Source organism: Diceros bicornis, chromosome 39 (genome assembly GCF_020826845.1).
Source record: "Diceros bicornis minor isolate mBicDic1 chromosome 39, mDicBic1.mat.cur, whole genome shotgun sequence".
Lineage (NCBI taxonomy): Eukaryota > Metazoa > Chordata > Mammalia > Perissodactyla > Rhinocerotidae > Diceros > Diceros bicornis.
This window is the reverse complement of record NC_080778.1, coordinates 11,684,908-11,707,423: the sequence shown is the minus strand read 5'-3', so window position 1 is coordinate 11,707,423 and position 22,516 is coordinate 11,684,908. Positions and strand designations below refer to the sequence as shown.

At 41.5% G+C, this 22,516-nt stretch overlaps 1 protein-coding gene across 1 annotated transcript in view; it reads left to right on the top strand.

Annotated features, from left to right (window-relative positions):
- The first annotated feature begins 3,479 nt into the window (after positions 1-3,479).
- SNX9 (sorting nexin 9) overlaps positions 3,480-22,516 on the top strand; it is a 104,466-nt gene continuing 85,429 nt past the window's right edge. Inside the window, exon 1 of the mRNA XM_058534082.1 lies at positions 3,480-3,608. Within this exon, the coding sequence (XP_058390065.1) occupies positions 3,597-3,608 (12 nt within the window). The 5' untranslated portion in view covers positions 3,480-3,596. The remainder of the gene's footprint in view (positions 3,609-22,516) is intronic.

The following is a 22,516-nucleotide window of genomic DNA, read 5'->3' as shown; positions in this document are numbered from 1 at the left end:
CTTCACTTATTGAATTTTGTTGTTGTTGTTGTTGAGGAAGATTGGCCCTGAGCTAAAATATGTTGCCAATCTTCCACTTTTTGCTTGAGGAAGATTGTCCCTGAGCTAACATCTGTGCCAATCTTCCTCTATTTTGTATGTGGGACGCCGCCACAGCATGGCTTGATGAGCAGTGTGTAGGTCCGCACCTGGAATCTGAACTCAAGAACCCTGGGCTGCCGAAGCAGAGTGTGCAAACTTTACCACTACGCCACTGGGCTGGCCCCATATTGCCTTTTTTAATAATGAATTGGGCACTACATCTCCAGTAAATACTGCTAAATTTAGCAATTTTATTTTCAATTTTCCAGTCAAAATCAACATTATTTCATAAAATGTTATCATAAGGGAATAACATTTCCAAAGAATATTTTTTAAAAAACAGGATATTATTGAGTAATAAAACTTGTAGCATTTCACATTAACTTAGATAATGATAGACAGTGGTTTTCAGATGTGTTCCACAGAATCCTATGAGTTGCTTAAAAGTAGACTCAGGCAAATGCCATATTGCTTAGTTTGTGATTTGCAACTCCTCTTGTTCATTCATTTATTCATTCATTTCACAAAGGATTAGTGGTGGCTTACCCTGAGCTAGGTGTGGTGCCAGGAGCAGGTGCGAGACAGGGGTTCAGAGCCTCCTCTCCTTAACTTACTTACAGTCTGATGGGGCAGGCAGGCAGACAGTTGCTCCAATGAATAACAAACTGAGAGAAGTTTCCAAAGGCAAGGAAACCAGTACTCTGAGACCTTATATCAATAAACTTGACTTAGACTGGGAGCAGGGAAGATTTCCCTGAGGAATTGTAACTTCTGTGACAGTTCACGGGAGCTCTGAAGGATGAGAGGGAGATTAGCTGGTGTGTGGGTGTGGTGGGGGGTGAGTGGATGGTTGGTGGGTGTTGGGTATTTCAGACAAAGTAACAACATAAGCAACGTAATTTGTGAGTCCCAGTGCAAAACGAAAATGGGAGGCCCCTGGTTCAAAACCATTAAGAATTTAATGACGGTGAGAGCAGAGCATTAAAGCAAGCGCGGGGTCCACTTAAGAACGAGGCTTTGCGTGACTGCACAGGTGACGCACCCCACAAGCCAGTCTTGGTCCTCTGCATGGAAGGGAGTGTGATGTTCAGGAGACAGGAGGCAGTGAAAGGCCAGTGTGGCGGAAGCAGAGCTGAGAGGAGGGCATGAGATGGAGCTGGGGATTAGGCTCACCTGAGGATTGTCAGTGACTACTCTCTGGGCTCTATAAACAATGCCACGGGGTTTTTACTCCTTCAATACTATAGGTAATGATTTCACTTCTATTTAACTATTTATATTGATTTGCAGTGGTCATCCTGAGTTTGGTGTCTCCACGGTTGCTTCTAAAAATGGAACCCGGGCTACAGAAATTGTTCAAGTAGGAAAAGCTTGGGCCGGGTCTTCTTGCTCTCTTGGGGCCAGGGGCAAAGGGTGATTGGCTGCCCAGCACTTGTCAACTGAGCGTGCAGAAAGGCACAGGTCACAGGAGTGACTCTGACTTTGTACCTTCCTATCAATCATGCATTGTTGACCTGCTGCAGGGAGCTGTGTCCAGCTTTCCAACTTAAAAGAATATGGAAAACCCACTACTTATAGTATTACTTGAGTTCACATCCTGGCTTTTCCACATACTAGTGTGTGTCAAGATATTTGTTTGTTAAAATGTAAACTCATTTTTTAAAATAGTTAAAGTAATACATATTCAAAAATCCTGACAATAGCATCTGGTGACTCTTTTCAGGAATTTTCCAGGCATATTTTTATATTTTTTACACAAACGTATTGTACTAGACATAACGTTCTTCTTATCTTTGTTAACACTTTTAAGAATATTACCAGTTTTTAAAGGGCTTCCTAGTATTTCATTTGTACGGATGTACCATGTTTATTGAAACAGTCCTATTAATAAACATAGTGGTTGCTTTCTGTTTGGGGTATTACAGAACAATGCTTTACTGAACATCTTTGCTCTCTTATGCAAGTCTGACAGCAGAATAAATTCCTAGAAGAGCTGCTAGGTCCAAGGTTATGGTCATCTTCAATGTTGTATTGAAGTATTACCGAATCAGCCAAGTTATTTAAGTGAGCCTTGATTTCTTCACATCTGTAAATAGTGGACAATAATGACTTTCTCAAACGTTTTTTAAAAGGATTAAATGAGATGAAGGCATGGAAAAGCCTCATATATAGCAAGTAGGCTGTCAATGAACATTAGTCTCCAACTCTCCTTTTACTCAGAAAGACAGCTATTTATAAATGTTATGATGACTATAGCTTTAGCTATGAGCTCAGCAAACACAAAAATTCACAGAAAATTCTGAGGCACCATATCCATTTTAAACCCCATTGTTGAATGTAACTAGTGAAGTCTCTGGAGGTCAAATGGAGTATTTTCGAGCGGACACAAATTTGACATTAACTCTAAATACAGTTACCACTTTCCTAGTCTAATAAAGTTGACTTGATTTGCAAGATATCTATCCCTGGTAATAAAAACAATGTACTAGGCTAACACGACATATCTCTCTGCTCGCCTCGGTAGCACATATACTAAGATATATCTTCCAGCCATGTTTTTTGTACTTGAGTGAAAATCTTGCTGCTCCATTTAAGTCATTCAGTTACTAATAAAACGCATATATCCAACTTTGAAGACATTTTGACCAAAAAAGGAAAATGGTAGACCTCTCATTTCCACTTCTGGAAACCCGTTGTGTCTCCTCCAAACCTCTGGGGCCCTGGGGCTTTGAGATTTATCAGGCGTCCAGAAGGGAGGTTAAGCGGACATCTCAGACTGAAATCCCCAGGCGTCGGGGCCCAGACGTTCCAGCCGGGATGCCAGGCCGCGGTCACTCCAGGCTGGAGGCAGAACCTCCTGGAAGGGGCAGTCGGACTGGAAAGTCAGTGCTCCGCTCCGTCCCGGCTGTTCATCTAGCGCTCCCGACCCGGGACAAAGATCCCCGTCGGGGACCCGCTGCCGGCCGGGGGACGTGCGCTGGTTAGGCTCGCACCCTCGTGCGTCACGCACGCCAGCTTCCCGCCGAGCGCGGCCGTGGGGGCGAGTCCCCGGCAGGGCGCTCCCCGCAGCGTGTCCCCACGCCCCCGGGCGGGCCCCGCGGCAGCCGTGCCCCGGGCGCCGACCCCGGCCCGGCCGCCCCTCGGGGAGGCGCTGGGACAAAGGGCGGCGGCGCGGCGCGGGGCGGAGGCGCGGGGCGGGGGCGGAAAGCGGGCGAGGAGGCCGGGCCGGCCGAGGGCACCGGGCGCGCTTCCGCCGGCCGCGCCGCGCACGCCGCGGTCCATGGGCGGCTCGGCCGGCAGGGGCGGGGGCCGCGCAGCCGGGGAGGTTCAGGAACTGGAGGAGCGGGCGGCGGCTCGAGTCGCCGAGCGCCGAGACTCGGGGCCGAGGCGGAGCCGCCGCCGCCGCGCCGGGGCCCAGCCGTAGCCGCCGCCGCCCTCGCGCCCGCCCGCCCGCCGCGGGCCGCAGCCGCGGCGCGGGAGACGAGCCGGCCGTCCGGGCCGGGGAGCCGCCCGCCATGGCCACCAAGGTGAGGGGCGCGCGGCGCAGGCCCGCTCGGGCCGGCGCGCGGCGGGGAGGCTGAGGGGCCGCTGGCGGCGCACGCAGCGCCCGGCGGCTCGGGCCCCGCGCGGCTCGGGCGTTGGGGGGCCGCGCGCGGGGGCGCGGGGCGGGAGCCGGGCGCGCGCGGCGCCGTCTGCAAAGTTTGCGGCGGCGCGTGGGCTGCGGCCCGGCGGGAGGGAGCCGCGCTGACCCCGGAGTATCCGGGTCCATCCCGAGCGGCGTCCGCTCCCCGCCGCCCCGCACGTCCGGCCGCCGCGGACGGGAGCGTCCCCTCCCTCCCCCGGAGGGTGGGACCCCAGCCCCCCGGGCCGGTTTGGGGGCGCGACCCCCGCCCGCGAAGACTGGGCATTTTCCGTGCAGGCCCCGGAGCACGGACGCCGGTTGAACGCCCCGCGCTTCCACTTCCTTCATTTTTCTGGTTTTATTTCCTTTTGTTTTGCTCCCTTTTCAGTTTGACTGGTATTTCCAGCATGAATAAACCACAGAGGGGGAAATGACTGCGCTTTCAGTAACGTGTTTGCCCCCCAAAAAAGGCGCAGGCCCGAATTACGTGGTGGAACTTTGACTCGCGCTTGTAATTGGCCAGGAGTGGTGGTTTGCTTTTTTCGGGGGATTGTGCGTGCAGTTAGCGGTCGCTTTTGCTACCTGAGTCTGCAGGAGCCACGCGCCCCCTCGCCCTTTCCTCGAGCGTTTTCTTTAGTTTTTGATGTAAAACAGTCACTGTTAGGGAAAGCCACAGTCACTGAGTGAGGACTAGAAGTGGGAGACCCTCCAGGGAGCTGGGGATGTGGTTTGAGGCATGGAGTGACTTCTGCAAATAGTTTTTGTAATGTCACCTTGTAAACATCACCTTCTTCCATACTCATTTTTGAAATCTCTAAGCTTTTGGGTTAGTGAAAATCGTAAATTTTTTTGAATGTTGGGTTTGTGTTTTTAGTAGAGATAACTTAGGAAAGTGATAAATTTGAAATCCCTTTGAAAGATTAGATCATCTGATACCATTTCAGTCTATTAAATTTTGTACTCTGGATCTGTCTAGGTGTGCAGTGTTGATTTGGAAAAAATGGGAGATTCTTCTCCAGGGAACCTGTTGCTTTCTGTTACTGAAATAATCACCTTGTTAGTGTGTTATTGGCTATGCTCTTCCTTGGTTTTATTAGATGTGGTAGAATTTGCTGCCTTTTTAACATATATAATTTTGTGTTGATGTTTTGAAAAACAAAACTTCAGCCAAGGATTTCTAAGGAAATTTGATTTTGAGGTTTGTTGCCCAACATGCCAGAAATGACCAATTACACGTGCTGTTTTACACTCATTTTGCAACCATAAAAGCTGTTTGTGGTAGATATCTATTCTGTGGTGGTCATTGTTGTGGTATTTTGCACTCTGATCTACTCATGCATGTTACATGTACTGTCCCGTAAGTGGGACCCAGCTTAGCAAGTACTGCGGATGTACACAATGCACATTTTATTTGATAATTAAACCTGAACTTCATTTTTCCTTAAAATTGAAAAGGATAGTGGCTCTTGCACTGAACTTGAATTGCACGTGTCCTCACTAAACACAAGCTTTAAAAGCGTGTGTCAGCACTTCCTCCGTTGTTATCTACACTACTCTGAAGGCAAGTCCGGGAATTGTGACTTAGTTTCTTTCCCTTTTCTAATCACTATTCCACATGGTACTCATTTTCATGTTTACATTATAACAAACCACTTCCAGTCTTAAAAAAAAAAAAGGGCAGAGCAAAGAAGCATTTTAAGGACCCTTCCTCAGTTTTCTGGTTTTCCTAGTTCCTGGTGAGTCTTGTGTCAAACCAAAAGTTTCAGTTTAATTGTTCCCAGAGAGTCAAGTTGTCCCCACCCCCACCTTACCCCCTGCCCTTACTGACATCTGAGTAGTTTGGGTATTTTTCTTTCCTTTCTTTAATTAGGTAGATGGGGGGAATGTACTTTTAGTAAGTAATAAAGTCTAACTTTTTATAAAATTGAAGACTTATATGGCAGTCAGGCTCTTGCCTCAAGTGATGAGAAATAAATACAATATCTGGTTATTTTAGGTGGTGTTGGGTTTCCCTTTGAATTTACTAGAGAATGCTTCAGTTCTCTTGAGATGTAATTTTCTTATTTATTGTCCTTACTTATTTTCCTGAAGATGCAGTTATCTTTGAACTATCATGATTTTTTAAAAACTCCACTGGTACATTCACAACAGAAAGAAAGGATCTTTTAGAAGAAAAACTTTAATTGGCAATTCTTCACTGCCAAAGAAGGTTAATCAGTAACTGCACATTTTAAAGGGATTATCTGTTCTTTGTTTCTAATCGTTACTCAGGAGAGTGCTGAATTCAGTTGTGAGTGTCTCGTCACTCTGAGTCCAGTCTTATCTCGTTTATCAAATACAGCAAAAGGCTCATGGGAGTGTGTCAAGTCTTGACTTCTACTAGAATCCTCAAGGTTATTTCAACACAGTCGTATGGTGAATTTAGGAGTAAATTGTTTTATTAAGTCTTGGGAAAGAAATTCTTTTTTTTGCCCATATATATCAAAAGGTACATGAAGAAAATAGTCAGTGGGAGTTAATCTATAGCTATATAATTTGGCTGTCATTTCCATGTCATACTTGACCTTTGGTAACTAATTTGGATCCTTTTGTGCTTACATAGTCACTTTTAGGTGTAATCATTATAACAGGATTCTAGGAGTCACTGTTGCTTTTTTTTTTTTTTTTTAACTTTTGGTTCCAGCTCCAACATCTGAAGTTGTATGTTTGTGTTACAGTGCTTGTCTGGTTGAATTAAGTGGGTGTGGAATGTTGAAAATACTGGTAGGAAAATACTGTTGCATGATATACATTAGTGAGAACAGTTTAGACAGCATGCTTTGTATAGTCTGTCCTGAGCAAAAACCTCTTTATTTGAAGGAATTAACAGAAATATCTTTCTAAAGGGCCTTAAGGATTAAAGCTGGTTTTGATAGTTTTTTTTTTATTAAACAGAATGGAAAATGCTAACCATTCAGTTTTGTATAACAGTAATATTTTTTAAGTGTCTTAAATAGAATATCTAGGCAGTATTTGTATAGTCATAGAAAACCTCTCGGGCAGTAAAAAGGTCAATGAATTTTTTATTAAGGAAAGAATAGATTAGAAGCACAGAAATTTTGAAGTTTTTTATTGTGCCCTGTTTTTATGTTGACTATCTGAAAATTAAATTATAGCTTTACTTTGATTGCCCACCTAACACTTTGTAACTTTGTGTGCTGTTCGTTTCTTTTCTGGAATGCTGGCCTCTTCCCCCGGGTACCTCTGTTTTACACATTATGTCTAAGTTCAAAGCGTCACTTCCTCTGGAAGGCTTTCCTGATCTCCCTGACTGCCATCTTACCTTTGTTTCTCTGACCAGTGGCTGTCTCCTTTAGGGTGCTGTCACCCCCGGAGGCTGGGACTGTGTGTGTTTGCTCACCTTTGTAGCCTCGGTGACTGACACAGACAAGGCTCTTGATAAACTGATATTACACAGATGAGTGTTGAATTTTCTTGTCGTGGTTCCTCCTCCAATTTGAAAGAACAAAAAGATATTCCAGTGAGATAAGTGACTGTTAAAACTTTATCTTCAACAGTAAGCTTTCCTTCTTTCAATTGTGAGTTTCAGTAAACTTTTTTTTTTTTTTTAAGTATACATGCACCATGGAAAATACACATCTACAGTTTAGGGATTAGCAATGTTTTTTAAATATTGTAGTTCAGTTTTACTAATGATTACGTGAGAAATTGGTTCTTATGTGTTAAGGTAATTCGAACAAACCTCATACTTCTGAGACTTTAAAAAGAGTTATCTTTAACCCATGAGTTATTAGAAGTGTGTTTGACTTCCAAAAGTATAGAGTTTTCCTATTTCTTTTTGTGAATGATTTTTAACTTAATTGCATTGTGATCAAGGAATCTGATTGATAACTAATACTATACCTGAAAATTTGTTGAGGCTAACTTTGTACCTAGGCTATAGTCAGAAATGTTCCACCTATGCAGAGAAAGAATATATATGTTCCCTATTCGATGTGTGTGTGTGTTCTATATATGTCCACTACATTGAACTTATTAATTATGCTGTTCATATCTGTATCCTTATAACTCTGCTTGATCTGGTGTATCTAACTGATCTTTTGTCTACTTGATGCGGATGTTAAAATTGTGAATTTTAAAAATCTCTCTAAGTTTAGAATTCATATTATCTTCCAGGTCAGTTGAACTTTTTATCATTATGAAGGGACCCTCTTTATAGTGCATTTTTTCTCAAAGAAGATTTTGTCTAAAGTGAATGTGGTTTCACTAGCTTTCTTTTGGTAAATGTTTGCCTGGTATATAGAAGCCTGGAGCTGAATTTTACCTTTTTATCTAGTCTGGCAGTCTTTGTGGCTAGAAAGTTGTGTCGCTTTTATTTGTGTTTACTGATGTGTTTGGATTGCTGGCTACCATCTTATAGATTGATTGACGATTTTTCCCCTCTTCTCTTACTTCTTTTTCCCCTCTCAACTTTTTGGGAAGTTTGTCTTATATGTCACTTTTTTCAGTGGTTACCATAAGCATGTATGTTACCATTTCTAAGTTAAAGTCTGAAATTACTCAATAGCATTACCCTCCTCCTGAATTACAAAAACCTTTAGATACTTAATTCCAGTCATCTCTCCCAATATAGTCAGTTATTGCCTAGTATTTTAATTCTATCTTTTCTACCACAAATTAGACATTATTTTAATTTTTTGTACAGTTTGTGTTTATTTAGATTTAATCACATTTTACCGTATCTTTGCTTACTATTTCTTCTGACATTTCAGTCCTCCTTTCTGGGATGATTTTTCTTCTGCCTAAAGTGAATTCTTTGGAATTTCCATTAGGGAAGACTTGTTGGTAAATCTCTTGTGTGTGAAAATGTATTTTGCTCTGTTCTTAAAAGATAAGTTTCCTAGGTACAGAGTTCTAGGTATTTTCTCTTGGCGTATTTGAAGGTGTTTTTCCCTTGTTTTCTACCGGTTTTCAGAGTTACTGCTAAGAAGTTAGCCATCTAACATTGTCCTTTATAGATGGTCTGACTCTGCCCCTTCCCTGTTTTTAAGACCTTCTCTGTGTCTTTAGTATTTTGCAGTTTCATTGCAGTGTCCACGTGTGGATTTTATTCACACAGCTTAGGATTTATTGGGTCTTTTGGGTCTGAGGATGGATGTTTGAGTAGTTCTAGAACAGTGTGCTTCACTAGAACTTTCCGTGATGATGGAAATGTTCTCCATCTGTGCAGTCCCATATGGCAGTCACCTGCCACACGTGGCTGATGAGAACTTGCAGTGTGGTTAGTGTGACTGAGGAACTGTTTTAATTTTAATTTAAATAGCTGCATGTGGCTAATGGCCTCCGTGGTGGGGAGTGCAGTGGTAGAAAATTCCCAGCGATTATTCTTTCATGAATGTTGCCTCTTCCTCCTCCTCTCTTTCTGGAACTCTCCTTATCATGAAGAGGTCCAATACACTTCCCACCTCCTGACTCTCCACCTGTCACGTTTCTTTGTGCTGCATTCTGGGTAAGTTCTTTGGCTCTTTCCTTCACTATTCTTTCTTTAGTTGGGCCTAATCTGCTCTTTTACTATATCTTAAATTTTCAGTTACATTCTGTTTTTTAGAAATTATATTTGGTTCTCTTTCAAATCTGCTTGGTCATTCTTTATAGTCTCTCATTCTTTCCTCATATTTTTAAGCTTCTCTTAAGCTTGTTAAACATTTATAATTTGTGTCTGTTGATTCTAATGTCTGAAGTCTAAGGCAGCTATCTGTTTCTGCTTGTTCTCACTCATGGTGCCTTGTTTTCTTGTGTGTTTTGTGATTTTATTTATTTTTTCTGTGAGTTGCTCATTTTCCTTGGAACTTCATCTGAGGGAATTTTGACCTAAATTGAAGTTATGTTCTTCCAGAGAGAATTTGTTTCTGCTGTGCCAGTCTCCTAGGGACACTGTGTCCTTGGGGTCACTGTGACTTTAATTCCTGACTCGGTGTTTTTCCAGCCATACTGGCTGGCGTAAAGATGAATCTCAGATCTCAGAAAAGTTCCTTTATTCCCCTGCTCTTGGTCGATGATAAGACAAATTTCCTTGCTGTTCCTTTTTGCACAACAGGTTCTTCGCTTCTACCCTTTATGTTGAGATCCTTTTGGGGTTCCAGCTTCTAGCTTAATCCAGGAGTCTTTATCCCTTAACACCTGCCCTCCCCCAGGACAGCCTTCAGAGCACAGACCCCAACTCAGGGTCTCCAGGGTTTGGAGGAGAGTCCTGGGGTGGAATCCTGTCTCAGCACGCTTTTCTCCCAGGGTTTCTGCTTCCACTTTCTCTGTGACCTCTCTAGATCCTTTCCTTTTGTGCTGACTCAGTAATGTGTTTATTTTCGTGTGTGTCTTTTGCTTCTAATATTGTATTCAGCATCGGTCTGGTGGGGGTTCAGGGTGTCAGCCTGCCGTGCCTGCTGGAACTAAATCCAAGTCAGAGCGTCTTTCTCACAGCCTGTAAAGTGAAGGCATGGAATATGTGCACACAGGGTGTTACTCTGTTTTGGGCGGGAAAAAGGTGGAAAAGCAAAGTTGTTAAGCGTTTTAGCTGGAACCAAACCGTAAGTCAAGCAATCAAAATAACACTTTGGGTATTTCCCTTTGCAATTGGTATTTCGCCCCGCCCCTCAACCATTAAAAACACATGATCGATTTAGCCCATCTTACTCATTTTTAGGCATTGTAAATACAGTGCTTGAGGATTTTACTCAGTGACTCAGTTCTTCTAAGCTATTTTTAGTATCTGAAAATGGAATCGTATAGTATTATTACCTGCAGAGACAGGATTCAAAAGTCACCTGTTTATGGTTGTTCATTAGGTCAAAGAGATATATATCTTTAGGGATAAATTAACGAGGGTGAAAAATGCAGCTTTATTCTGGGAACTGTTACCATCATTGCTCACTGACTCCTTCATTTGAACTCTGGATGAGCTCAGTGCCAGGGCCTCTGGTCCACCTGGGATGTCAGTCTGAGAGGCCTTGCCCTTGCCCTCAGAGAGCACGTGACCAAAGTTGTAGTGTCCTAGAGAAGTGCAAGCTTTCTGTAGGGCACAGTCGGGGCTGTTGCTGTAGCTTCTCAAGCCAGCAAGGCTTTCAAAGGAGCTGAGTCTGGAAATGTCTTGTTTCTTTAATTCATTGAGTGAATTTTAACTCTTGTTCTATCACTTCAGTCACCTTAAAAATACTTACATAGTACATCCTGACAGTCTGCAAGTCCAGACTTTGTCTTGTAGGATCCAGATATTTAGTTCGGCAGACATTCCAGTAGCTCCTGTGTGCCTCTCTTATGCCAGAAATGAGGAGGGTAAGATCTAGATCCTTACCTGAGAGAGTTGACATTCAAAAACTAACGAGCTATTTTAAAGTGTACCAGTTAAGTGCCAGTTTAAATGGATTTTTCCAATGCAAATTCACAGAAGAGGGCTTGAAAAGGTAGATGTGTATGTTAATAGTAGTTGGCTATCTCTGATGGCTGCACTGAGGAACTTCTTTTTTGTCTTTTAGTCTGTCTTGTATTCTCAAGATTTTGAGTAATGAATATTTACTGCCTTTATAATAAGGAAGAAAACAAGTTCTTTTTTTTTAAATTTAAAAACTTATTGTCATTGGGGCCAGCCCGGTGGCGCAGGCGGTTAAGTGCACACATTCCGCTGCGGCGGCCCGGGGTTCGCCGGTTCGGATCCCGGTGCACACCGACGCACCGCTTGTCAGGCCATGCTGTGGCGGCGTCCCATATAAAGTGGAGGAAGATGGGCACAGATGTTAGCCCAGGGCCAGTCTTCCTCAGCAAAAAAGAGGAGGATTGGCATTGGATGTTAGCTCAGGGCTGGTCCTCCTCACAAAAAAAAAAAAAAAAAAACTTATTGTCATTAACCAGGCCTCTAAAGCAGATTCCCAAACTTATCCACCTTTTGTTAACTTGTTTTGAATTATACTAAGATGAAAAAACATGTTTTTAATTAATGCTTATAAATAATAAGTGGGACTTGAATAGAAAAATGCTAATGCATTCAGGGTTACAAATGGAAACATAAAAATTTATTTTACTTCCTTAAGCACCATATTTTCTTACTTTTTCCCAAGGAGAACAAGTATGTTTTTTAACTTTTAAACGTTAAATCAGAACTTACTGAACAACCGGCACTGGACCTGAAGTTCTTAAAAATTGCTGCTTTATAAATACATTCGTAGTTTTACCTGCCTCTCTGCACCCATTCCCTCGGGAGCTTAGGGGAAGCAGAGCAGCTAATCCTTTATGGGTCGGGAGCAGTGTTCATCACTTCTGTACTCTCCCTGCGTTCATGAGATTCTAGAGTCAAGAGCTGAATTTAAGATTTTACAGCCCTTTTGTTGATGTGTCAAACTCACTTTGTCTTGTGACTGCTGTTACCAGTAGGTAAAGCATATTCAATGTCCTTACAACCACAAAACCTGGAAAGTCAGTAGCCTTTAGACTAAGATCTGTAGTTAGATTAGATTGATCCATCTTAGTCATTTAAAGCCAAGATGGTACTAAAAAATATGGCGATGATTTTTTTAAATTCTGGTATTTGTAGCTACTTCTGGTTCTGGTCTTTACTACTATGTCTATAATATTTTAAAACCCATTCCCTTTTTGGTGAGTAAAAACATCTCATGCTCTTCCTGTAGTTTGTGTTATAAAAGTGATAGGTGGTGGTTCTCTAAAATGCGGGTATTAAATATTTTCCCCCAAACTCCCCTCTTCTCTGACTTTTTAGAACTCTCTGCTGTAAAGAAAGATGATGGCATTGGTAATAAGCTTCCAGCTAAGAGAAATTGGATTCTTACTGAAGTACATCAATGTTTTATGAGTGATGCTCATGTTTCCTGAGTTTTAGGCATTGATGGTAGTGCGATGGTACCCTGGCAGCATCACAGCCCCCATCTGGGAAGTTTGTTACATCACAAATTGCTGGATTCTACTCCCCGAGTTCCTGATTCAGGAGTTGGGGCCCAGAACATGTGTTTCTGCCAGTTCCCAGACGATGCTGCTGGTCTGGGGACTATGCTTTGAGAACCGCTGTTGGGGAAGATGGGGAAAGAAGTGAGAACCTGGGTTCATCGCCAAATCTGTGGACCATAAAATGGGTGGGCCGCACTAGTACGCTCTGGGCACTCAGTGTTGCTTCATTGCTTAATGGACTCTCCTATCTAACTGGGTTCAAGTGATGCTGAAAATCAAGAGACTGGGAAAGTATCCTCAAATAAAAGCTGTTTAGTTTCTCATCAACTTGTGGTTTTCAGTAACTTTTCAGTGTTGTATTGGTTGGTCATTTGTATTGTGTGCACAATGGCTTAATGCTGTTAGGGTCTCTGATTATTATGGTGGCAAGGTGACTGGGGCTGGTTAGCCAGAAAACGTGCCTACAGTTTTGTATATCGTGATTCACAGTAATCAGTCCAGATTTATTTGCTTTGTATCCTATGTTCCTCAAGTGGTTGTATAATGATAATTTTTAGTTCACTACGGGGAGATTGCTATGTAAAAGAATCTTGTTTTTAAATTATAATTCAGATAATCTATGATATTTGTATAAATCCAGTTTTTATCTTATTTGTGTGGTGTGCACCTATACTTAATTTTGATGACTTGGAATTTCATCAGATTGAACCTTCCTGTTTGCCCACTTAGATGCCTCGAAGGAGTAAAATAGGACCAAATATAATTTCTAAAAATAGAATATAATTGAAAATTAAAGGGATAGTAAAAGAGCAGATTAGGCCCAAATAAAAAAAAGAATAGTGACCTGAAGGTAAGAGCCGGAGAAAAGAGTGAGGAGAGTCCCAAAGTAGAGAAACCTCCCTTTGAATAATTAAATTGATTGGTTTAGGACTCGTATATGCATGGAGGCAAGGGTGCGCTTTAGAAAGTAGCCTTGTGATTGAGAGACTGTCTCTGTTCACATAACTTGCCTTTGCACTATCAGTAAGAATTAACGTGTGTCTAAATAAGGTGCAGGAAAATATTGTGAAATATTGCATTTACACCATTCGGAGTCTTTTTGTGGGATCCTTAAACAACATATGCTATTAGTTATAGAAGGAGTACATTTAATTTTCACTGGCTGTGGTTAACATTAGATTATTATCATGCATAAATATCAAGGGATATTTACAGGAAATGTTAAGTGTGCTACCAAAAGTCAAAAAATTAAAAGCGTGGTTTTTTTTCATTCAACAGTCTCTCTCCAGAATTTATAAATACTGTAAGAGAACAATGTATGCACATTTTCCTACTCTCAAAGAATTTGTCATCTAATGGGGGAAGCAGATACTTTAATGTCTTAAGTTTTAGCTGCTGTGGTAGAAGTATATTCAGTGTACAGTGATGGCACAGGATTTGGAGTCACATAAATTTGGAGCCTCTAATTTATTTTCCTGCATTCAGTGTCATTGGAAGCTTAAGAGTAAAAATGAATTTGTCAATAAAGAGGCCACGGTTTGCAAATTTTATATAAAAATAAATATTAGTCAAATGCTTTGACATACGTTAGTCATAATGTAGAAGAGGTTCATTTCTCTACTTGAGTAGAGTAGAGAGTAGTGTCAAATGTGAGGATACATGCAGTTTGAGGTCTCTTTTTAAAGAGTTCTTCATTGTATTGACTGCCCTTGCAGGACAGAAAGTACATTTCAAAGAAGGCGTGCATTTCCAGTCTCCCTATTGTGATCTAAAATTTTTTCTGGGACTAGTCACACTAGGCCACTTTCGGGGACCAGTGAGCACGTGCTCTGCAGAGAGTCTGTCTCTATGGCGTGGCTCGTTCTAAATCCCTGTGGCCGTGGACATCGTGTCTTGGAACAGTTAAAACAGATCTGCTCCTTTTGATTTCCAGGTTAGCGGTTTAGTTAAAATGTTTGGAGTGTTTTATGTGCCTGCTTGGAAACATCCAGAGTTTATTCTAGATTAAGGATTCCCAGCTGGTGAGCTTCAGAGATCTTTAAATCTAAATGAGCAAAAACATTGTTACAGACTGTGTATCTTCTTCACATTTGCAACTATTTTTAAAATGTATGTAGATTATGTTATTAATAAAATATGGATACATTTAAAACTACTAACGACTTCATAGTACCTTTTTGGCATTAAGTATTTCTAATGAATTGTACTTTTGTATAATTACGGTTGTTTGTGGGGCAACGTATGCGTGTAATGAATTAATTTTGAGGTCGTTGGCATTCTTCTATGATTCAAGGTAGCTATAACTCAAAAGCCCGTTTCCCTTATTTGTGTTTGATTTCCCTTGAGTTTTACATTTAGAAGAGAAATTTTGTTGTGTCTTCTATTAGGGATGCAGTGAATGAATAAAATCAGTTTTATGTGATTATGAGGTTTATTTCAATGTAATAGTGGTGGTATAGCATGGAGATTGGGAGTCTGGGTTCAAATCCCAATCAAATCTAGCCACATTACTTTAGCAAGTTACTTAATGCTTCAGTTTCCTCATCTGTAAATACAAGTAAATATGAACTTGGATGTGAATTCCATCCCACAATCCGGGTGGGCAAAAAAAATAGAACTTTATTTCTCTGTAATAATTTACAACAAATTATGTCCCCATCCTACTGAGAGGTGGAACTATAATCTATTTCACAGGACTCCTCTTGCCCAGGGTTAGGTGTAATTTGAGGGCGGGGATGTTTCCATCATGCCTTGGAGGCGCACCCCGTCTTGCCGTCAGTCACTCTCTGCACAGAGGTGTTGCCTGCTCTTGTAGTCTGCACCGCTCAGTGTGCTCGTTCCCTCCACCACTTCCTTGCTGTTGCCGTGCTCTCTCTGGTGGGACCCTACTCTGCAGCACTTAGACACCTTCTGTCCTAATGCAACAAGAGCTGTCGATTTGTTGTTTCATTGGGGTTCTGGCTCCAGGGGTGAGGGTTCTTCTCGCCAGGTCTCACCATTGTCTCCAGACTCTGCTCTGTCCTCCCCACTGTCTTTTCCCCAGCCCAGATCATCTTTTCCAGGCTTTGAGGGTGGAGGAGGGGGTGGGAGAAACAGGCCTGGCTTTATCTCTCCTTTGCGGTGTTTCTTACAGATGTTTTCCATCTAAGCCCAGAGTTCTCTCTGTGCTCAGGGCCTTGAGACCCACAGCCAGGAAGACTGGATTGTTCTGCCGCGTCATATCCCTCTCCTGAGGCGTGGGCACTTGGGCACTGGTGGTTTGGGTTGGGGAGATGGGAGAAAAGATAAGGGGGAAAAAAGCCCTAAAGATGAAAAAACAACGTTTCAAAAATATTCTCTCTACCAAGTTATCTGAAGAATTAAGTAAAACTTTATGTAAAGGGCTTACCAAAGCGTCTGGCTTATAGCAAGGGATAGTTGTTATGGTTGGGTGGTGTTATTCATATTATTATAAAAATAAACTATAAACTAGGATCTGTTAGACCCCAAGATCTAGGGTCTACCTTAACTGTATTCATGGAGCTGAAACAAGTTTTTCTGATTTCAAGTTGCTCTTGTGGAGGTGATGAACTTTTCTGTCTGCTTATTTATCCAAAACTTTGTGAACCCAGTTTCCCATTATCTGGGTATCTGGCCATTTGAGTTTGATTCTTTTGCCATTGCTTCAGTGTGCCTTGTTAATTCTGGTAAATTACCTTTCATACATCAAAACAAGATAAAAACAAGGCAGAATGTTGGAGGCATAGACGAGAAAAGAATAAATGAGATTCAAAAGCACATTGACATTCCTAGAAAATCTCTGATGTGATACCACTGCCTGTGATTAGCAGATCCGTTTACTAAGTTCACAGAGAGTGGATCTCATTGGATCCTCACAGCAGGAGATCATCATGTTATTTTGTTCCTTCCGTAAATTATTGGGCCTTTACTATGGGACAGAAACTACTGAAGCATTAGGAACACAGCATTAAAGAAAATAATCTAAAAATCCCTGTACTCAGGCGAAAATCCCTGCTTTCATGGACCTTGCATTCTACTGGAGGCGATGGCAGTAAACAAGGTCTTAAGGAGAAGAATAAGGTAAGGAGAAAAATACAGCTGGGAAGGAGGAGAGAACAGGTCACAGTTGTGGGTGTGTGTTTACAGATAGTGTGTGTGTGTGCGTGCGTGCGCTCACACAGTGTTAGATGGGGTGGCCAAGGAAGCTTCGCTGGGAAGGTGACTCTCAAGACCTGAAGGAAGGGAGGGAGCTTGCCATTTTTATCTCTAAGAAAATAGCGTTGCCCTCAGGTGGGAGCATGCCTGGATGGCAGTGTGGGCAGCAGAGCGGAGCTGGAGGGGAGCCCACAGGAAGAATAGCATGGTCCCCCAGGTCATAGAGTTGTGGGGGGTGATGAGGGCTTGGTGTTGGTTCTGAATTAGATTCGAAACCACTAGGTTTCACCAGACCTAAAACGACTGACTTTTTTCTTTCTTTCTTTTCTTTTTTTAAAGAATTGAGCTGGCCTTTATTGGACAAAGCTAACTTTGGGGAGTTAATACTGGGTTCATTTTCATATTGAACTTGAGTCTTATTTCATCCCTTCTTGAAGCTTAATTGATTGTACCTAATTAAAGTCACACTAGGAGAATCCTGTGCTCCATTAAAGCCAGTCAGTGAGAGCCAAAAAAGGATGAGAGGTTATCCTTTTCTATATGAGGAATATCCCAGTCAAGTCAGTTGAAAATAATTTTTAAATGAAATTTTAAAAATCTCTAACATACTGAATTCTAGGTTCTACCTGATAGAAATTTTCAGATCATGTCTCCTGGATATACTGAAAATAAGAGTATACACCCACAGACCATTTGCCCCTTTGGTCTATAAAATAGTGGGTTTGGCTGTCATCATCCTGTTGACTGATGTTCGCCCAGACAGTAAGTAAAATGTTTCTAGACTGGCAGATTTTAAGTGTATATAAAAATATTTATAACCAATTACAGCCAACTACATTCCTCTTCTTATTGGAATCACTGCTTGCTAAAGCAGTTTCTTGTGTAGACTTTCTGAAGCCTCAGCAGTTTTGAGAACAGTAGTGTAAGAAAGCATCTGGAACACTGAGAATTGGGTCAGAATGTTCTCAGGGGCTTAGAAGAAATGGCATCAACCTGGCTTAAGATTTTGAGATTCAGTGCATCTTCTTCTCCTGGTTCCATTAAGTGATTTGTTTTTTTTGGTATAAAATATATTACTGAAATTTCATATTATTTGTGCTTAAAAACTCCATGTCTGTGAGTTTTTAAGATATTATCTAAACAGTTTGGCATGGTTCAATATTCTTTATTTTAACTTTTTATTTATAAAAATTCCATACATAGACAAAAGTAGAATATACGGTGAACCCCATATGTACCCTCACCAGCCCCAGCAATTAACAACTCCTGGCCAAGTTTATTTCCTTTAACTTTCCTCCCCCATTTTTCCCTTCCTTTGTTATTTTGAAGCAAATTTCCGACATATTTCATGATAAATATTACTGTATATACCTCTGAAAATAAGACTCTTTAAGAACACATAATAATTCCTGTGATCATACTTAAAAATTAAGAATAAATCCTTAATATCCTGAAATATCCAGTCTGATGGTATGCACTATAAACATGTTCATAAGTTAGTAGTTTGCTCTATTTATGTGGCTTGATATGCATTAAGGTAAGGACAGTGCCATCTAGTTTAGCTAGATGCTCAGATGATGACACTTAAAACTATTATTGATTGGCATTTGTATGAGTCTGCTGGTGGTCATTTAAAACAAATTTTGCCATCGGTAGTGTGGCTACAGCTGACATCCGCAAAGGTTTTAGGATGTGTGTGTTGTTTTCCTCTTGTCATCCCACTGCACTTAACAAAATCCTTAGCAGACAAGGCCCTTCTCAGCCTTTCTGCACAGGTTACATGGCACCAGCAGTGGGAGGATGCTTAGAACTAGAGTTGAGGAGAATGGGATTATGTATGCATCTCTTACATCAGAGGTGACAAAGACATGGCCTGACCTTTCCCCTCCATACATTAACTGTAGTTAGTTAAAAGGTTGATGAAAATGAAGATTGAAAAGGAAATACTAATCATCTTATTTTAACTTAAAATACATAAATATACATTTATTCACCAGTCCTTTGATAGAAAGCCAAGGTCTTGTCTTTGAGTATGTTCCTCTGATTGGAGTTCTACGTGATCCATCTTGTATAATATAATGCATTGCCTATGGTTTCCATTTTTAGTTTCTTTTAAAGAGCTGAGAGAATTTAAAAACAATTTTAAAGCATTGTGAATACAGAATCCTAGATTTTTAAAAATTATTTCCCATTTGTCTTAACTGTTGTCTCAACTACACTTACTTTGACAGTAAACTTTTTAGCAACTTATTTTTTATCAAGGCTCCTCAAAACATTCAACTTAATTTTCTTAGACACAATGACTCTTTTTTCACACTCCTTTCGTTAGCTTGTGTAGTAATTCAATTGCCTAGCTACAACAATAAGTACAGCTGACACAAACAGGTTTATGAACCATCTTGGTAAGCGTGTGATTCAACTGATGGGATCAGAATTGCCCCTGGATGTTAGGGAGGAGCCTGCTAAATGAGGAGTTCAGAATGCCACATGTTTTACACAGAGCTCACAGAGGTCGATAAACCAGGTAGATGGGTCACGTGCAGTGCTGGCTGTATGGTACTTACCTATTAATGAGTCATATTGCTGAGATTTGTGGCTGGTTCTCTGGGATTGCTTAGGTTAGAGTCTGGTTCTCGTGGGCCCCTCAGGCTTTGAGGAGAGTTGATGATGGTGATGAATTCAGTATTCGTTCTTCACTATTTTAACTTGATCAGCTGCCTTTAGTAAATCGATATCCTCGTGCCGTACTGTGATTTAAACAATTATCAGAAGTGCTTTTGTAACATTTTCAGTGAAAATGGATTTTAGACAATTATCTAAAAAATAACAAAATGCAGTTTACTAAAGTAATGTGGTGTCATTTTCTATATTACAAAAGAAAATGGTATCATAGCTCTTTAAATTTATAGGATCTTACAAGGATGAGGAGTTGAATAATTACAGTTCCTGTGGTAGTCTTTTCCTTCTACCCTAGAAGTAGGAGGAGACTTAATCCTATGAAAAATATGTATTCTGCTGGTGGTGATGGGACAGAATCTTTCTTGGCATTTCAATTTAGCCTATGTTCAGTGCTTATTATAGTTTGCAGCTAAAGTAACTAGGTTTACCATAGAGGATATAAAAGACGTCAAGACAGACGTAGCCTCTGTCCCTGAGGCCCTTGTGGTTTTAGTGTTTGAAAAAATGGCTATACAAGGCCATATTCAATGGGAAAATGAAAGATAATAACCAAATCCTTAAGGCTCAGAATACCCTCTCCCCTGCTTTCTCTGGTTGGTTCCGTTTCTGCTAACACCTTCCCTGCCCACTGTGCTTCTGTTCTCCTGGTAAGTTCTCTTTATCACACCACATTCTATTGTAGCTCTTTCTCTTTTCCTATTAGCCTTTGAGGGCAGTGGCTCTTCCTTGCTGTTTTCATATCCTCATGGAGTGATCAGTAGTAGATATTCAGTAGATGATTTTTTGAGTAAGAGCTGGGAGCCACCTGGTGTCCTGGAAAGGGCCAGGCTCTACCATTGGACTGTCCTGGGTTGCAATCCCAGCTTCTCTGCTTTCTAGCTCTGTGATCGTAGGCAAATTAATCACTCTGGGCTGTGGTTCCTCATCTGTAATTATGCCAGAGCCTATCATTTCCTTTGTGGGGATGTTAAACTTCTTATAATGTGTAGGATAGTTTCAAAATAAAGAATAAAAAAATTGTCCTCTTCCTGCCCAAATGTGAATTGTGCCTCTGTGAGAAACTCTGGCCTAGGCTCATCAGGCCTAGATCTGTCCCTAGAACTTGACATGGGGTTGCCTGTCCTGACTCACAAGAGGGAGGGATGAGACCTGAACAGAATGGGGGGGATCCAGTAAAGAGAGAAGAGGAGGGCGTGAATATTGTGAGCACTCTACAGTGTTGTTTCCGATGGCGTCTTACTGGGTGGGAGAAGAGAGTGATCTGGGAGGGGGTTTGGTGGTGTGGAGTGGGAGATAAGGTTAGATTTTTGGGGTGGGGTTAGATTATGGAGGATCTTGCCATGGAAATCAGTCTGAACCTGATCCTAGGTAAGAGGGAATCATTAGAAGTTTTGACCTGGGACATGATACCTGTTTTGTCGAGAGAGCCTCCAGCAGCGGTGTGCTGGGGTTGACTGGAGGAGAGGAAAGGTCGTGGCAGGAAGATCAGTTAAGGGGCTGGGGTATGATCGGCTCCAGGGTAACTGACATCACAGAAGGCATAGGGCAAAGAACTGGGTGAAAATTCGGTTCTTCATTCGTTGGTCATTCTGCCTCAAGCCAGGTTCCTTGATGTATGTCACTGGTGTGAGCTGCTGTTTCTCCTGCAAAACAGTAATTCCACCATCCCAGGGTTGTTTTGAAAATAATACAGACATAGGTGAAGTGCCTCATGCCCAGAGACGTTAGTTAGTCCCACTTCCCTTTTCCTCATCTGCTTGGTTTTCCCTTTTTGTAGTGTTTCTTAGTTGGCAGGAAGGATCAACTGAAGAGGAAGAGAGGATGTTGGTGAAAATCTGGCAGAGGTGCATTTCCTGCCTCGTGGAAGGTGTGTAGTTAGGCCCGCACCAAGGAGCTTCTCTGTCTTCTCAGTCTTCACATGCGATGAATCCCTCATTCTGTAATCTTTTCCCCTCTCTTGGTTGCTGTTTAGTCTAAATCTCTCCATTTGACCAAGTATGATTCATTCTTCCGTTTTTGGTACAATAAACTTTGTTAGCTACTCAAATTGTATTTTATTTTGTGACTTAATTCTCTTTGGCAGTCTTATTTTACTGTATTTTTAACCTTACACTTGTGATAAGTTAAATCCAGCTGTAGTTCTGTGGTGAGTTTTATATCAGCTGTATGAATCTAGAAGAGAAATCGCCCTAAAGAGGAGCCGCTGTTAAAAATAAATCATAGTTAAGACTGCTGGCCTTCCTCCAAGGATCGGTTTAAAGCAGACACCCATATTCCTCATGTAACCCAGTTGTGTGTGTATTTATGTAGATGACCTTAAGGAGAAGCGTCATTTTGAGTAGTTTAATTTTAAAGATCTGTACATTTCACTGAAGTATATAGTGTTCTTTAAATACATTAATGTAAGATATTTAACTTAATGTAAATAGGCCCAAAGGGACTTGCAGGTCATGTAGTCTAACCCCATCATTTTTCGCATGTGAAAGCTGAGGCCTAGAAAATAAATATCCAGTGTCTTTTACCTTCTACAATAACTCATGTTATGATGGAGACCCTGAGTCATTAAGAAAAGACTTTCTTCAAGAATTATACTTTCAGGGTAATCTTTTTATGAAACCAGGAAAATGTGTGATACTTACAAACGAAGGACCTTGAAAAATGGTTAGGCGTATGTTCTTTGGGAGTTTTCTAACTAAAAAAAATTTTTTTTTAAATTTCATCCGTTTTGATCATTGAGCTTCAGGACAGAGATGGCAAGCAGGAGCTGCCAGGAGGGCATTGCTGAGAAGGACTGAAGCCATGTACAAACTATGCTGATAGATGAGTAATTTCTGCCGTGGGCCCAGGAATGTTGGGGGAACCTACATAATATATTACACATCTTCTCTTCTGGTTTTAGTAGTGCTTGATTCCTGTGACTTATTTTTCAGTATATTTTATTCATGGGTTAAATGAATAACATCCCCTTTTTTCTCCTGAATGCTAGTTTATTGGCAGAGACAGCAGGGAAGCCCTGCTAAAAACAAGGTG